At 53.5% G+C, this 17208-nt stretch overlaps 2 protein-coding genes across 4 annotated transcripts in view; one reads left to right on the top strand and one right to left on the bottom strand.

Moving 5' to 3' along the window:
- The window catches only part of LOC308432603 (SCO-spondin), a gene marked incomplete at its 5' end in the record, with an annotated part of 52778 nt that extends 49018 nt beyond the window's left edge, over positions 1 to 3760 (bottom strand). The window contains 9 exons of the mRNA XM_080932382.1: positions 145 to 297; positions 615 to 694; positions 823 to 981; positions 1758 to 1857; positions 1984 to 2228; positions 2439 to 2618; positions 2790 to 2872; positions 3302 to 3484; positions 3711 to 3760. Coding sequence (XP_080788508.1) covers positions 145 to 297; positions 615 to 694; positions 823 to 981; positions 1758 to 1857; positions 1984 to 2228; positions 2439 to 2618; positions 2790 to 2872; positions 3302 to 3484; positions 3711 to 3760 — 1233 coding nt within the window. The remainder of the gene's footprint in view (positions 1 to 144; positions 298 to 614; positions 695 to 822; positions 982 to 1757; positions 1858 to 1983; positions 2229 to 2438; positions 2619 to 2789; positions 2873 to 3301; positions 3485 to 3710) is intronic.
- A 2585-nt stretch (positions 3761 to 6345) lies between these two features.
- Positions 6346 to 16880, top strand: ZNF467 (zinc finger protein 467). 3 transcript variants are annotated; one of them, XM_080932015.1, is made up of 5 exons: positions 6346 to 6671; positions 8518 to 8593; positions 9106 to 9219; positions 9798 to 9893; positions 12175 to 16880. In XM_080932015.1, exons 2-5 carry the CDS (start codon positions 8560 to 8562, stop codon positions 13695 to 13697), a joined length of 1767 nt encoding a protein of 588 aa, XP_080788141.1. In that variant the 5' UTR covers positions 6346 to 6671; positions 8518 to 8559; the 3' UTR covers positions 13698 to 16880. The 3 variants fall into 3 exon arrangements, with proteins under 3 accessions (XP_080788141.1, XP_080788142.1, XP_080788140.1); XM_080932014.1 differs by lacking the exon at positions 6346 to 6671 and adding an exon at positions 7036 to 7055; XM_080932016.1 differs by lacking the exon at positions 8518 to 8593.
- Positions 16881 to 17208: the final 328 nt, after the last annotated feature.

The raw sequence follows: 17208 nt of genomic DNA on the forward strand, positions 1-17208 counted from the left end.
AAGGTTCCTCAAGAGTCACAAGGACAGCCATCTCATTCCCAAAGGTAAAACCAAAGACAGAGAAATGGCAGCCAATGGCAGGACCAGATCACGCAGCTGGCGCCTCTTAAGCATCCACTAGTCAGCACTCCATCTCACCCATACCTGCCCATGACATTGCCAGAATGGGTCCTCCAGCAGTTGATGGCACATGTCCTGGGCTTGAGCTTGAAGCTTGCTGGCTTCCAGGTCAGTTAATGTACCTTCTAGGAGGCCTTCACAGCCCCGGGCCACCTCCACCGCATCCAGACACCCGGGCTGAGGACAGAGACAGACCAGCAAGCAGGGATGAGGGACATCAACCAGAAAAACAGGAAAGTGACCACTGTCCTCATTGCTGCCTCCAGACCCAACTGTCATACCCACTAGACCAGAGCTGTGGGGGACAGCAAGGTGACAGGCCCAGCTCAGAGAAAGAGGAGCCAGGGCCTCAGTCAGCCCACGAAGAGCTGCTCAGTGTCTACAACAGGGAGGACTGAGGATCGTCATTACACAGCAACTACCAGGCTCCCTATGGGGCCTGGAACCTGTGTGTCCCTGGAGACCCCAGGAAAATAGTAGGAGCTAGGTCTCACCTCATAGCCAGGGAGCTTCCATGAATTCCCAAAGGTAGCAGCTAGCATAGCCAATCCCCCTCCCGGCTCCACAAAGTCATCTGAGGAAAGTTGAAGACAATGCTAGACCTGGAGTCCCAAGTCTCTTTCCTTCATCCCTCTCTCCCTCCATTCTTCCCTCTCTCTCCCCCCTTCTCTCCTCCAAACAACCAAACTACACCTCACATACCGTCTGGCCTGCCATTGTAAAGCCCACAGAGGCCCTGTGTCCGTCCCCAGAACTCATGGTCCACGGAGATGGTGATGGAACTGGACCTGTCTAGTCTCACAACAACCCCCAGGCCCCCAGAGAGCACCAGCCAATCTCCTTGCCACTGCAGGCTCATCCCTGGAAAGAGGATAGGGTTATTCAGTCCCAGGGGTCACACTCCCATCTCATGATCAGGGTCTAAACTGCACAGGGAAAGAATTCACACAAGTTTCCAAGCTCTGCACTGTGGCTTCCTGCTGTAGTTTCCTGCTTGAGAGAGTAAACTACGACATACATACACACACCTACACTCTATCCACACCACACCTACACTATATACATACCACACCTACACTATATACACACCACACATACATTCTATACACACCACACATACACTATCCACACCACACGTACACTCTACACCACACATACACTCTATACACACCACACATACACTCTATACACACCACACATACACTCTATACACATTACACTCACACTACATATACACATATAACACAGAGACTATATATACATGCCATGTACCACAACATACAACATAAACCACATACATCACAGAATTAATACACACATCACACACTCCTACACAGGCAATACATATACAGTACACACACACACACGCTCCATTCACCCACTCATACCATACTGACACATATACACTTAGCTATGATGATACTCTCACCACGAGGCTCAAGGCAGGTAAACAGAGTGGCTCGTCCAAGTCAGAGTGGAAGACAGCAGGGAGTGGGTAAGCCAGGCTTATGTCTTCCTGACCCCTAATTTTCAAAAGCTTCCCAATAGCATTCAGGGGGGTGCAGCAGCTCTGACCTAGCCTGCCACCCTGCCTCAGGAGTAGGCAGACAACCCCAGAGGAGTGAAGAGGCCCTCACCATGGAGTAGCTGAGGCTCCCCAACAGGCACTGGCTGGCCCTTCACAGAAACCTCTCCATCTTGAATCAATACCTCCTCAGGACCCATCATCACTTGAACCTGAGAGAGCAGTGGACCAGATGTGTAACTCTTCCCCCCTACCCCACACCAGACCTTCCCTGGGGTCATCTCCCTCCCTCCCTCCCTCCCTCTCTCTCTCTCTCTCTCTCTCTCTCTCTCTCTCACCAGCCAGCAGTGCCTAGGCTGGGGACAGTGGACACTAGGTCTGAGGTGGACAGCCCACGTGGAATCCATAGCTCCAGCTAGCAAGTAGGTACATTGGCCCAGGAAGTGGTAGTGATGTCCGTCAAAGGTTTGGTAGTGGAAGCCAGACCAGGTGGCACAGGTGGCTGAGGGACGCTGGCGCTGGCTCCAGAGCTGGCCTATAGCCCCTGCCAGAGGCTGCAGGAGGCCTTCAGAGGAAGCATTGCCTGAGTAAGATACATCATGTGTGAGCCTCTCAATGTGGGAACAGTGGTGAGGACACAGTTCCTGGTACAGCAGGAGGTGTGAGGGCAGGGCATGGTCCCTTGGGGAGACCATAGGAGTAGGCTGGACCTGGTGGAAAGGCCTAGAGCTCTTAAGGGTGAGGATGAGGGTCTGGATAACCCTCTCTCCAGAACTGGAGACTACAGACCCACCTGGGCGGTGCTGACTAGAACAGCTGAGGCACATTTGGGAGCTGCTGTTCCACCAGCTGTGTCCCCAGGGCCGTGCACAGCATTCCTCCAGGCTTCCTGCTGAAGAATTAGCTGAGCCTGCTAGAGGTTGGCAATGCCATGTCACAAAGCAATGACCTTTAGGGCTGGCTTCAGCAAGAGCTGTGGTAGAAAAGAACGGGCATACCCAGCTTGTCATTATCTGGATGGCTTGGAGAGCCAACTAGACATGTTGTGTCCTCAGGCTGTCACCTCTGCTACATCACAGATGGGCTCCCTTTCACAGCTGCTACCCCAAAAGGTACCACCTACCCATCCCTCGTGGGTACTTACCATCAGTACAGTGAGTACCCCCCCATCCTGGACAACAAGCTCTCACTGTCCGGTTCCAAGTAGCAGGCCTGGTTTCTGGGGGTCTGCCCCCATTACACAGGGAGAAGCAGGGAGAGATGTTAATATTCAGCCAAGTCCCACCATAAGGCAAGGTGGGTCTTGGTCTAGTTAAGTACTTGGTAGGTTAGTTCTGGTCAACTACTCTGAGGGGTCCAATCAAGTAATTCTACCCTCTAGGCCTTCCTTTCAAATGCAAAGCAAGAATGAATGCTGGGAAAGTAGTCTGTGGCGGAAGGGAGAAGTATCACACTTTTCCTCCTCTATTATACTGTGCCCACCATGGTGCCCTCTCATCTACCCACATCATCTTTCTCCACCCTTCCTTGAATCCAGCCAGAACCTGTTTCCCAAATGCCTGCCGCCTCTCCGTTCCTCTCCAGCTCTCCGGATATCCTGCAGTCACTCTTTCCTTTCCTGTCTGGCAGACAGCACAGGTTCTAACCCTCACTCACTTGTAGATTGCACAGAGCCCAAGTGCTGGGGGCCTGGTGAGCCCCACACGGCCGCTCCAGGACACGTCCAGCTGCCAGCCTAGGCGGCTATAATGATACAAACTGGTGCAGGGTACCAGGTCCTCCTGACGAGGAGTTACTTCCTCTTCCACATGGACAGTCTCTATCTGCTCACACCAACGCCTTCCAGGGATAGGAGAGCACAGATATCAGCACTGTCCCCTCTCTCACCAAGATCTGTACTATGAATCCATGCCCCCAGTGACTTCTGGGAGAAGTACTTGAAAGAGGGGAGAGGTTAAGTAAGGATGATAGAAAAGTGCTAAAAGAAAATCCTGGCATCCCAAAGGGAGCCTAGGTATAGACAGGCAGAAAGATCTTATTGGGAGGTTCCCCGGGAGCTGCTTACCCATTAGCCAGAGCCCATAGCATCCCAAAAAGAAGGGCAGGAAGGAGCATAGTGCTCCAGCGCAGGTCGCCTTTGAGAGGACCTGAGGCTTGGACTTGGGCAATGCTGCTGGAGGAGACCAGAGAGGATAGCACTGCCCCACACTGAAGTCTGAATTAACCTGGAAGTCAGTCTGTTCCAGGCTCTTCACAGGGGTAGACTTTTATCCTAGCCCCTGGGTACCAGCTGCTCAGAACTAGATTGGACCTACCTCTAGCATCCCTTCAGAGGCCAATTCTCCCTGGAAACAGGCCCCATCACACCCCTTCCAGTGTGTGTGTGTGTGTGTGTGTGTGTGTGTGTGTGTGTGTGTGTGTGTGATGGAACTACAGCTGGACACTTTGAGGCCCTGGCTTTTCTATACTTTTCACTACCACAAGCTCATATATGAGTGTGGTCAGGATCCCTTCCCTTTCTGGGCGTCTGTTTCCTTACCAGTAAAAACTTCAGGGACTTCCCAAGGATGCACAGATGGGATTCAATAAGCTTTTTGAAACTTCAGGTGTGGGAGAGTCCCCCTACCCTAAAACTGCAGGGCTAGAGAGAAGGTGGCGCAGTGGTTTAGAACACTCAGTACTTCCTGACTGGTTCCCGGCCCTCACACTTTAGCTCACAACCATCCATAGCTCTGGTTCCAGGGGATCCAAAGCCTTCTGGTCTCAGCTGCAACAGGCACACATAAAGCAAAGCCTACATATATACAGGCGAAACACACATAAAATAAACCATTGCCTTTGTCATGGTGCTCTCTCTGTGCTCTTTCTTCTCTCCCTGTTCCCCCAGGCGAAGTGCGCAGGAAGAGACTGAGCACCCGAGTGTGCGGAGACAACCTGAAAAAGTAAACCCTTTCCTCAGTGAGCTCAGTCTTTTGAGGGTGTTTGTGTGAGGTGGTTGGGAACCTTTGTTCACCTGCGGTGTTTCTGGGGGTCCCAAAGCATCCGAACACTGAAGGACCCAGGAAGATGAGTGGAGTTGGGAGCGGAAGGGAGCATGTTGCCCCTGCCCCTGAATGGAGCTGGACTGAGCCGGATGGAATAATCCTAGCATCCGGTTTAGAGGAGGCAGCTGCTGGCTCCACAGGCAAAAATCCTGGTTACATCCTGGACAACGGTTGACCTCCAAGGCCACTGGGCTGGAATGCAGCTGTGAAACTCTGAACCATTTCATTTCATAATGAAATGAGGTCCCATTGGGCATCCTGCATGGTCACCCCACCTGGCACACCACAGCCGGCCTGGGAGTTCCTTCGTCTGGTCCTACTATTGGGCCTGGAACCAAAATAGGGCCAGTATGAGTCTCTCCAGGTGCTTCCCCATAGCCAGGGTTGGCATCTGGGAGTTGAGCAGAGTCCTGGGGAAGGGTCAGCATCTGTTGTGGGCACAATGTGTTTCTAACTTCTCTTTACACTCTCACCTGGTCACTATTCCTGCATATCCTACATATGTGGACTGCACTTCTCAAAGCCCATTCTTGCACACAGAGGACACACACTCTGCTCCTAGGCCACCTTCATTCAGTGAAGCATCCAGGTATTAGAAGAGCCTTTTGCATCTTGAGTCACAGGACCTCCTGATCCTTCAGGTCCCCATTGCTCCAGACCTCACTCTAACTATCTGTAAATGTTGAGGACAGCCCTGTTCTATCTCATAAGGCCAGCTTTGGGTCACTAACCTCGTGTCAGGACATCATGGCCAGGGACCTTGTCCTATCCAGGAGAGCCAATTACTGGACTCCTCTTCCCAGACTCCCAGCTCTGTTCTGCAATTTGGCTGACAAGGGAAGCTTGGGTTGGGGAGAAATGTAACTTGGATCTGCCCTTTCCTCTACAGGGGCAGGCAGGCGGAAATGGGAGCCCATGGGAGTTTGAGGGGAAAAAAATCGCAGAGCATGGAATATCCAGCCTAGTTTCAGTACTGGAAGAGGGTGTCTTGTGGAGCAGAGGTGGATGGGCCAGAAGTACCTACACTCAGAAACAGAAACAGTGGAAGTCTGGGGAGAGGTCCACACCTAACGCTAGGAGGTTTTCTTACCCACGGACAACACTCCCACGCCCACGCCCAGCCTCACCCCCTGCAGCCTCCAAGCCTGTCCAGCCGTCTCAGTCGGGGACTTGGTTCTATTTCTCCCCATTTTCTACTTTGAGAGCCCTCTCCTTTCCCTCTCAGCTTGGTTCTTAATCCTCAGCCCGCACAGCGGGACTTGGATATTGTCCTCCGGTCTGGGTGGATCCTGTGGAGAGTTTTTTGACCGATTCTCCCAATCTCTGTTGGCCAGACAGTCTCTCCCGCGGGACCGCGGCGCTACCACATACTCGGCTGCCACTGGCGATTTAAAAGACAGCCATGCACACACTACTCTCCTCCCCAAACACGCCCCCTCCTTTACTTGCTCCCCCCCCAACTCTTCACTACTACCACCACCACCCCGTTCCGCGCTCCACCTTTCCCCAGCTCCTCCCTCCTAGGCTGTGAGCACCCTCCCTTCTAGCCCGAGTGCCCTTCCTTCCTAGCCTCTTCTCCTTCCTCTCCCCTCTGCCCTTCCTCCGTCCTAAGCTCCCACTTTCCATCTCCACACTCCGGGCATCTTGCCTTCAGACCGTCACCTGCACTGAAGCCCATTAGTGCACCCTCCCGCGACGGGTCTCTCGAAGACCCTCAGCCTTAGCCTGGTGCCTCGAAGCAGTGTTCCCGCTTCCCGGGTTCCTCCCCCATCACCCGCAACGCTGCCCCGCACCCTCTCCCTCCGCGTCTTTCCTTCCCCTCCCCGCGAAGTTTCAGGGCTGTCAGTCCCGGAGTCTTTCGGGCAGCCCGCACCCAAGCTGCAGGCAGCCGGCGCCATTGTGCAAACGGCCGCCCGGGACCGGAGGCCCGAGCGCCTGGGTCCCCAAGTGGGCCGCGGCACGTAGCCGCAGGAGCCCGCCAGGTAAGAACACCGAGGCTCCGGGACAGACGCCTCCGTCCGCCACCCAGAATCAGCTTTACAAGCCCTGTCAGCTCACGGCAGGTGACAGCCCCGAGGGAAGGGGCGCGCAGACGCGAGTGTGGGGGAGGGGCGGGGGCTCTAAGAGGGAGGGAAGGGAGTCAGGAGGGAGGGTCCAGGCGCAGAGGAAGATACTAGGAAACTGGAGGGGAGGGCAAGGACTAGGAGAGGCTGGGTGGGAGCAGGTGGGAAGAGGGCGGGAGGGGCCAGCGGGGAGGATCCCAAGGAGCGGGAGTAGGGTTCCTTGGGATAGAGGAAGGGTCCTGCGCGAAGGGGCAGGAAACGGGCTCAGGGATGGGGCTGGTCTGGAGCGAAGGACGCTGACAGGTGAGCCTAGTGCAGGGCAGGGGGCCGGGACCCAGAGTGACTCCGGAGCTCTAACAGGGGCGGGGATTGGGGGGAGTCTAGTCAGAAGGAAAACTCTGGAGAGGGCGTGAAGTCAGTGGGGACAGAAATGGGCAAGGGGGGCTGCTGAGAGGGAGGTGTGTTGGGAAGAAAGGGGGATGGGGAGGGGCAGAGCCAGGGAGTAGGTCCAGAGACTGCGGGGTTAGCTTGGATTTCCCCCGAGGTGGGGGGCGTGAGACCTGGAAGCTAGGGAGCGGACTCGGAGGGGGAGGGGAAGAACAAGGCTGGGGACCGGGAGGGGAGAGAAGCGGAGCCCGAGCCCGCAGGGTAGGCAGAGGGGGAAGGGAGGCGGGGGCCGCTGAGGGGGGAAGGAGAGCAGCGGGAGGGAAGCAGAGGGGAGGATGGTGTGGGGGAGGGGGAGGGAACCGAGGAGAGGAAAGAAGGAAAAGAAACCAGAGTGGGGGAGGAGAGGGGAGGGGCAAGCGGATGGGGGAGAGCAGCTGAGAAGGGGAGGGCGGGAGTTGGGGGGGGGAGGAAGGAAAAGAGGAGGGGGAAGGAAGGGAGGGAGTGTGCAGCCCGGGGAGGGGGTGGCGTGGGGAGAACTAGGCGGGCGGGCACCGGAGGAAGGGGGAGGGGAGCGCTGCCCAAGACTGCTGGGAGAGGAGGGTCGGGAGAGGCCGTAGCTGCCGAGGGCCGACTCGAAGGGGGCCCCTGGGGGTTGACCCGACGGGTGCGCGCAAAGGAGGAGCCAAAGGGGCGGGGCAGGAGGAGGAGCCCCAAAAGGCTGCCAGATTTGCTGGGGAGAGAGGGCGGAAGGCTGTGAGAGAGGGGAGGGGCAGAGGGAAGGCTGCCAGGGAGGGGGGAGGGGAGTCTGCTAAAGGAGGGGCAGAGAACCGGTTGGAAGAGGAGCAGGGAAGTGAAAAAATCGGGGAGTGTCCTGGGTTGGTGTGGGGGTTGTCCTCGCCTGGTTTGTCCTATGGGGGTTGTGAGTCTTTGAGGCAGGGGTTTAGGGAGAGGAGGAAGTCAGAATCATTTACTACCTTTGGAAGAGCCCTTGTTCACCTCCCCCCTTCCCTGTGGTTCTTATTTCACTCCTGCCCGGGTTGGGGGGTGGGGGGGCTGAAGGGTCCACTCGTAGTTTCCCACTCCCCATCTTGGTCCAGAGAATTAAGTCGTCCCTGTACTTCCCTTGGTAAAGACACAGTGGGTGGTGACTGATAGCTGGTGACTTGGAGATGGTTTTAAAGACTTGACAGGTGAGGACAGGGGCTGATATCCACAGCCAACCAGAGTTTGCAGAAGATTCCACGTGATTGGGTACCCATCTCCAGAGGCCTCTGTTCCAAATTCAATTTCCCTAGTTCCCTCTCCTGTGCCTAGGACATCACTTTGGTGTTCTTGGGGATAGCTGAGAGGAAGAATCTGAACAGGGCTGTCTTTTTAGGGTCTGTGGCCTGATCACCTAGGAGAGCCACTCCTGGTGGCCATGAGAGAGACCCTGGAGGCCCTGAACTCCTTGGGTGAGTGGGGACAAAGGAACCAGGAGGGTGGGAGTTCCTAGGCATCCTAAGTGTAGCAGTGTTGTGTCATCCTCAGGAGTTTACAACTCTGAGCCCCAAACCATGGCGGCCTGGAGAGGCAGACCTCTTTTTGGGTCCCCATTATATGTCTCGGTGACCAGAGCAGGATGATAATACCAGATTGTATGTGTGCGTAGGATTCACAGGGAACTGGAAGCTAAAAACAAACAAAACAACTTGCTGCACTTACATGTTAATTTATTATTTACGTGTGCCTCGTGTGGAGATGGGAGAACAATTTTCTGAGTTATTTCTTACCATGTGGGTTTTGGGAACCAAATGCAGATCATGAGGTGTAGAGGCAAGTATGTTTACCCACTGAGCCATCTCCTCTGCCAGCACTGGAATTGGCTTGGGCAGTCTTTATCCAAAACAGCTGGGACAATGCCCCATCTCTGATACCAGTTCAATACTAGAAGCTCCATTTGAACTCCTCCCTTTGCCTATAACAGGATTCTCAGTGGGACAGACAGAGATGGCTCCCCAAAGTGAGCCCAGGGATGGGTTCAATAATGCCCAGGAGAAGATATCTTCTAGAGAAGAGAGCACACTTCACTCATGCTCAGGTACGTGGGTACCTTAGAGGGTGACTCTGGAGAGAATATTCCTTATTCCACAGGCCACGCTCTGCTGGATGCTGTTCTGGACAGTTGGAATACCTTAGGCATTACCTAAACCTAGGTCCCTCCCTTCGTGGAATTTAATCTTAGAACCCAACAAGAAATGTAAGCATGGTAAATTGTAAACTACCTTAGAAGATAGAAAGTGCTCTAGGGGTGATATGACACAGTGAGAGGGGCCTGGGTGGCTGCAGGTGGGATGAGGCAGGAAGGCCTAAGGAAAAATCTAGCCTGGCTTTCTCCCATTCTCCTTACATGTTCTGCCTTGGGACTGAGATGCCTAACTGCTCAGGTCTTCCCTTCCTTACTTCCATCTCATTATAAAACACATAGTTCAGAAATTCCTCATAGCTGTGGCTCCTGTCCACCCTTAGCATCTGCTTCTGCTACTGGGAATTTGCTTTTGCAGGTATGATGTAGGACAGAAATCTTTGGGGAGTTCATGCTTGCTTTCTAGTACCAATAGGGTTTGCCTTCCATCTATGATGTTTTTGGAGTCCTTGGGGCATCCTCTTCTCTTTCAGGGCATGAGACCCCTGGTCAGAAGGAAGGTATCCATACAGAACAGGGCATCCAGGCCTGTACCCCTCAGAAGGCCGAGCCTGCAGGCTCTGTCCCAGGTGAGTCTTCTTGATGCTTTAAGAGGATCAGGTGAAGGGAACAGGAACCCAACCAATTTCAGGGTTTCTCTCTGAGGAGAGAGCTCTGCTGCAGGCCCTCTCCCTTTTCTTCTGTAGTACTTCAGAGCTCCAAAGCAGTTTCACAACTGTGGACAGTGGAGTGGAAGAGGAAGGTACCAGAGAAGTGTGTCTCACTTCTGGAAGTCCCAACTTCCCCCATCATCCCCTCTCACCTCATTCACACATGCTGTTGTTCTCTTGGATTATAATTGCCACAAAGATACAAGGTGTTCATTAGTGTGTACACTGTCTCTACACTGCCTGCTCCTTTCCCCAAATCTCTGCTGTTCTTCCGTACAGTACAGATGACTGGGCTCCCAGTCTGTAGCACGCGCGCACACACACACACACACACACAATTCTTCCATTCATCATCGCTTGATTAAATGGCATCACTAACTCAACAAGGGTTTATTTAGTGCATACTGCACAAAGGTATTGAGTATGGCAGGGAAAAACAGGGCATCTAGCTGCACAGACCTGGGTTGAACCCTTGTTCTGCACTGACCTGCTGAATGTTCTTGGGGCAGGATGCTGTGTTTACTCCAGGGGTGGTTTGTTCACCTATCATCAGGGTGATGGTAACATCATGGCTAGTGTGAAGCTTTGTGATGCCACATGCACACTGCCTAATCTCTAGTTGGCCTCAAATAAATAGAGCTGATTTTAGAATTCAAGATGTCTCCCATTCCAGAAGCTAAGCCAGAGCTGGGCTGCTGTGAGGCAAAACAAATAATTAATCAACGGTACATAGTCACAGGCTCACAGAAGCTAATAGTAACGGCAGTTGCTATAGGAGTTTATGGTAAAGGATCTTTATGTGCTGGACATGCCAAAATGTTGCTTGGTGTACTGCATTGCGAGAGAAGCATGGATTTCAGCTGTTGTAAGTGGGGTGGAGGAGGGGAAGACATGCTTGGCTGAGAAAGGACTTCCAGGCAGGAAGCAGGAAAGGTGATATGTGACAGGTTGAAGAGCCGCCTAGTGAGGAACAAAGCTTCACACCTGGGTGAAAAGGAGGCTGGACTAGGAATGTGGGGGGCTGTGCGGAACCAGGAGCTGTTGCTGTTTCTTGAGCAGAGGAGTGGCAAGCAGAAGAGGGAAGTGACGTCACCGAGCAGACAGTGATATGGAACCAGTGAGTTAGAAACTGGGAGTGAATGCAGTCTGTGTAATATGAGCAAGGCTCAGGCTTTCAGGGCCAGGCAGCACTCGGATCCTGTGGCTCAACTCTTCTCAGACAGGATTCACTGGGGGCAGGGGGAGAGGGCTTTAAAGGAAGAGAACGGATTCCTCTGCATGCATGGATGCATTTTGTGAGGATTCCCCAGGAACTTGAATCTGCCCTTGGGTTGAGACTCCCCTTGAGGCTTCACCCTACTTCTCCCAGTGGCTGAACACTCAGCAGTCTCCCTTCCCCCCAGCCTGTAAACTCCAGTCTGGTCTTCTATCCCTTAACTCTTTCACTCTTCCTTTGATCCTGTCAACTCCAGTTTCTTTCTTTCTTTTTTTGGTGGTGGTGGTGGTGTGTGTGGCTATCTTAGAACTTGTTCTGTAGACAAGGCTAGCTCGAACTCAGAGATCCACCTGCCTCTGCCTCCCAAGTGCAGCTTCTTTCCTAATGGGACTTGCCAGTCCTGTAGAGCAGGAGGAGGGGAGCTGAATAGTGGTTCCAAAGGGGATGGAGCAGTAGAAGGAGCATTTGAGAAGGCAGGATGGAGCACAGGGGTGCCCTGGTGCCTAGGGAGTAAACAAAGGGAGAAGCACTGAGGTTCCAAGACTATCCTGCCTCCTGTGGTTAAAGTTGGCTGGGAATAGGTCTACGAAGGCCAAGCATTTGTTGACACTATAGCCAGTTTGAAGGACACACAGGAGGGCCAGGATGATAGTGGGCATCCTCCACAAGGATGGAAGTTCAGAAGTACTCAGCCCTTCTGATCTGGAGGGAGCAGGGGGCAGGGTGTCTACTAAGGATTCAAGGAAGGGTGAAGGGGCTAGCCAGCCTGGGAGAAAAGCCCTAGGAGGGACCATGTTTGCCCGCAGCTCTGGCTGCAGAGGGAACAGAAAGAGGATGAAAGAACTGGGGTTTACTGATTCCCGGGAAGCGTTGAGTAGGGTACAAAAAGGAGCCAGTCTGCAAGTGAGGAGTCTGCTGGCAAATGAATATGACCATGAACGGGCTTTCACACAATTCTTTTTTTTTTTCTTTTTGACTGCTCAGGGGAGGAATGGATGATTCGGAAGGTGAAAGTAGAGGATGAGGACCAGGAGGCAGAGGAGGTGGAATGGCCCCAGCATCTCTCCTTCCTCCCCAGTCCTTTTCCCACTCCTGACTTGGGCCAGTTGGCTGTTGCATACAAACTGGAGCCTGGAACTCCGGGGACACTGGGTGGAATCGCGCTGTCGGGGTGGGCCCCCATCCCTGAGAAGCCTTATGGCTGTGAGGAATGCGAGCGGCGCTTCCGGGATCAGCTAACTCTGCGGCTGCACCAGAGGTTGCACCGGGGTGAGGGTCCCTGTGCCTGCCCGGACTGTGGCCGCAGCTTCACGCAGCGCGCTCATATGCTCCTGCACCAACGCAGCCACCGAGGAGAGCGTCCCTTCCCGTGCTCAGAGTGCGATAAGCGCTTCAGCAAGAAGGCCCACCTGACCCGCCACCTGCGCACTCACACTGGCGAGCGTCCCTATCCGTGCGCTGAGTGTGGCAAACGCTTCAGCCAGAAGATTCACCTAGGCTCACACCAGAAGACCCACACCGGAGAGCGGCCCTTCCCCTGCACGGAGTGCGAGAAGCGTTTCCGCAAAAAGACACACCTGATCCGCCACCAGCGTATCCACACGGGCGAGAGGCCCTACCAGTGTACACAGTGTACACGCAGCTTCACACACAAGCAACACCTGGTGCGGCACCAGAGGGTGCATGATGCTGCCAGCCGCACCCGGTCCTCTTCCGACATTCCTGCTACCCCCAACTCCCCGACCGCGTCTCTTACTCCTTCCCCTCCTGGACCCAAGCCTTTCGCTTGTTCTCACTGCGGGCAGAGCTTTGGCTGGAAAAAGAACCTCGCTACGCACCAGAGTCTGCATCTCACCGAGGGTCGTCCTTTTGGGTGCGATGAATGTGCACTCGGCACCAACGTGGACCCGGCCGCCGCCGAGCCCTCCGCCTGCACTCCCCACGCGCCTGACTGTGACCCGGGTTCGGGACCCGAGACACCCCAGCGCACCACCTCCAGCGAGCGATCCTTCTTCTGCCCCGACTGTGGGCGCGGCTTCGCCCACGGGCAGCACCTGGCCAGGCACCGGCGCGTGCACACGGGCGAAAGGCCATTTGCCTGTGCTCAGTGTGGCCGCCGCTTCGGCTCACGACCCAATCTAGTCGCCCACTCCCGGGCCCACAGCGGCGCCAGACCTTTTGCCTGTGCGCAGTGTGGCCGCCGCTTCAGTCGCAAATCTCATCTGGGCCGCCACCAGGCAGTGCACACTGGCAGCCGCCCCCACGCTTGCGCCGTTTGCGCCCGCTGCTTCAGCTCCAAAACCAACTTGGTCCGCCACCAGGCGATCCATACGGGCTCCCGCCCCTTTTCTTGTCCTCAGTGCGCCAAGAGCTTCAGCCGAAAGACCCACCTTGTGCGACATCAACGCATCCATGGGGAAGCGGCCCTCCCAGCCTCAGCCTCAAACCTCTCTGTTCCCGCCTGGTCCAATCCTTCCGAGGTGGTACCGCCTCCAATCTTCTTCTAAGCGGAGTTCTGACCCTCATCCTGCCTTTCCGGACAGATTTGGGAGACTCATGCCTGGAAACTTCGTGGGTTTTCAACATTCACACCTAGGTTGCTACCAAAGCACCAGAACACTTGAGTCATTGTACTTTCTTTAATGTTAGTTGAGAAGTATGAAAAAACGTACTTAGCTCTTGACAGTTATGACAAAGAACACAGATACTATCCTTGCAGATACCACACTGAAAACCAGAGATTTCTGGGGATCAACCAGGTCAAGAGGAGACTGACTGAGCAGGAAGCCTCTGGATAGAGGGAAGAAATAGTTATCTATGTACTTGAAGTTCATTAAAGTTCAGATCTGAAGCTCTGGGGTTGTTAACTGAGCCAGGGGAGGAAAGCCTGACTCTTTGTACTGGCTGCCACCTCTGTCCACAGGAAAAGACCTTTCCTGTCAGTCCAGGGAAGTACACTTATCCAGCTGGTTCTTCCTAACCAAAGTGTAATGTGCACAGATGCCAAACAACTACCATGGTCCTCCTGCGAGTGTGTGTGTGTGTGTGTGTGTGTGTGTGTGTGTGTGTAGCACAGAAAACTGGCTTGGAGGGAGTAGGTGAGGACCAAAGGGGACAGGCAGCTCTTAGGCTGTTCCCAGGGGACCAGCATTGTTACTGTAGGCGCTGCAGCTCCATACCACCTGTTTGCAGCCCTTCAAGAGGTTTCCCAGAAGCATCCTTACCTGCACCTGCCTAGGAGGTACAGGAGGCAGTTCTTGAACAGCCCTTTAAAGGCTGTTTCTATATCGCTTTCCAACAAGTTGTCCTTGTGAGGAGTGCTTGAGGCTGAGAGGCTGAAGGCACTGCAACTGTACACCCAGCTGGGGATAACAGTCAGTGAGGGAGCAGTGGGGGCATGGGGTATGAGTTTAGAGAGAACTACTTTGGATTCAGCCTCATAGAGGACTTGGAGGGAATCCTTTTTACTCTCCTGGAACTTCAGTTTCTCATTAAAATGGGAGCTGGTGTTGATGAAAACCGAGACTCCTTTCCATCCTATTACTAGACTACTAACAACAAAAATATCCAAGGCAACTGTCTCCTGGGTGCTAAGCACTGGGAAGGGTCAGGAGCCAGCTAGCAAGGATCCTTCCATCACAGCTTAAGTGGGCTTCCTGGTTTGTGTTTACTGTTGCTGTGATTAAATACTGACCTTGAGCAGGGTTATTTGTTTTATACTTTCAAGTCACAGTGCGTCGTTCATGGAAGTCAGGGCAGGAGCTGCAGCAGAGACCAAGGAGGGAGGAATACTGCCTATTGGCTTGTTCTCATGACTCGTTCAGTTTGCTTCCTTAAAAAACCTGGACCACCTGCCTAGGGGTGGCACTGCCTACAGAGAAGGTCCTTCCCACATCAACCACTAATGAAGAAAATGCCTGCACAGGCCAGTCTGATGGGTTGTGTCAGTTGAGGTTCCTAACTTTGTCAAGTTGGCAACAAAACAAATAAAACCAAACTCTAGCCAATACAGTGGACTCCATGAGGGCAGAGTAGAGACCCAAAAGTCCAAGAATAGTCAGGAGATTCGAATAGTCAACAGCCTATGATGGGAAGCACAGGTAGGAGGTTGGATGGAAGTGGAAGACCCAGATTTGGTCCAATCCAAGAGAGCTGTAGCTGCAGTCGTCAACACAAGAAAGGAGAGCAGAAGTAACTGACTTGGGAACCAGAAAGGCTGTGGGCACTGCGTTGTACAGTAGTTCCCGCTGCACTTAAAAAGTCTGGGCAGCAGTGTTTAAGCAGGGTGGAAACATGGAGGTGTTTATATTCCAACCCTTTAGAAAGACTGACTGGAGACCTGTGCGTCAGTCACGTGCTGGGGACCCTGGACTATGGGCGTGTCAGAGGAGATGGAGAAGTGTTGAATTCAAAAAACACTAGTCAGATGGTGCAGGACTTGTTAAGAAGCATGTTGGAACCAGTGGGGCTTGACTTCTGCTTAGCTGGCAAACTGACAGCAGCCTTCCCCGGAGAAGGGTCCACAGGGTAGGGGAGTGTACTTATGCTGGGAGAGCAGTCTTTTGGACCTGCTGAAGTTGACTTGTAGAAAGTACCCCATATCGGTACAGAGCTCAGGATAAGGCAAACTGAAGAAGGGTGGTCTGAAAACTATCTGCATTCTGGAAGCTATTAGGTATTAAGGGCCCACCCTCCAAAGAAGTGAGTATGAAGTGAAAAAGAGAGGCTTTGGACCAAACGCTGGGGTGGAGCACAGGCAATGAGGGAAGGACCCTGAGAGGAGGTGATCGGGATGCCTGGATAACACTTTCAGGAAGGAAGAAGCAGTTGAAGGCTGGGGGAGGAGGGTCTATAAACCCAGGGTCTTGTGCCAAGGCCACAGTATGCTGCATCTGAGTGGTTGGGGGAGTTCCAATTGCAAAAGTGCATCACAAAAGCAAAGTCCCAGAGCAGGAACGAGACGACCCGGTGAGGGGCTGTGGGAAGCCACCTTTGCAGTAAGGCCAAGGGCGTGAATGTGTGTAAGGTTTTGCTTTCTGGCTGAGAATGAGTAGGTGACTGTTGACTACTGTGGGTGTGGCTATAAAACGGCAACCCTTCTGCTGCCGGACTATTGGAAGCCCCCCCCCCCCCCCCCCGACTCTGCTTCACTAAAACCCAGCTTCTCTGTGAAGTTGCCCACCTGGCCTCTGGGGCACTGAGCTTGAAGGAGGCTGTTGCATGGACTGTTTGGCTCATTATCCCACTATTTCCCTTCTCCAAACACTGGAATTCTTGTGTAACAACAGCATTTTGGTCCTTCAGCATATTTAATGAGCACTACCATGTACCAGGCATTTCTGGGATTTCACATTCTCTTGAAGATTCACCACCCCGCAACTCTTTGTCCTTTGAGCTTGTTTGCACATCGTCGAAAGTCATTTAGCCTCAAGCCTGGCTGTCAAAACAAATGACAAGTGCTCAAAACCAAGTGAGCGAGAAGAGACTGACTTGGTGCAGGGTTGTCATCTCAGCCACCATGGAGGCTGAGACCGGAGGAGGGCAACGCTAACCTGGGCTACAGAGTGAGTTCAAGGCTAGCCTGGAGAACCTAGTGAGACATTGAGGGCAGGTGTCGGAGCCTGCTCTGAGCCAGCATTCCATCCCAGAGACCCACACGGTGGAGGGAGTGAACTGACTCCCAGAAGTTGTCCCCTGACCTCCACACATTTGTTGTGGTATGTGTTTGTGTATACACACACTGAATAAATAAAAAGAATTTTGAAAGGGAAAGTTCTGGGTTTGTAGCTTGGTGGCAGGCACTTGTCTGGTATATGCAAGGCTCTGTGTTTAATGCCCATCCCTCCTCTGCCCATACTCTGAGTAAAAGGTGGGGGCTTCTGAAGATTGCTACAAGGAGGAGCTCTAGATTCAGTTAGAGGTGTTCTTATTAAAATTAATACACACTCCTGTGTTTCTCCAGGTGAGACCTGAGTTGTGAGCCATTCCCAGTACTGGTATGCAAAAAAAAAAAAAAAA

Source organism: Micromys minutus (assembly GCF_963924665.1).
Source record: "Micromys minutus genome assembly, chromosome: 18".
Lineage (NCBI taxonomy): Eukaryota > Metazoa > Chordata > Mammalia > Rodentia > Muridae > Micromys > Micromys minutus.

Bases quoted from the DNA above. Each gene is read 5' to 3' on its own strand.
- ZNF467 (XM_080932015.1), top strand. From the start codon at position 8,560: ATGAGAGAGACCCTGGAGGCCCTGAACTCCTTGG. The intron at 8,594-9,105 runs GTGAGTGGGGAC...TGCCTATAACAG, and splicing joins GGAGGCCCTGAACTCCTTGG to GATTCTCAGTGGGACAGACA. The intron at 9,894-12,174 runs GTGAGTCTTCTT...TTGACTGCTCAG, and splicing joins GCCTGCAGGCTCTGTCCCAG to GGGAGGAATGGATGATTCGG.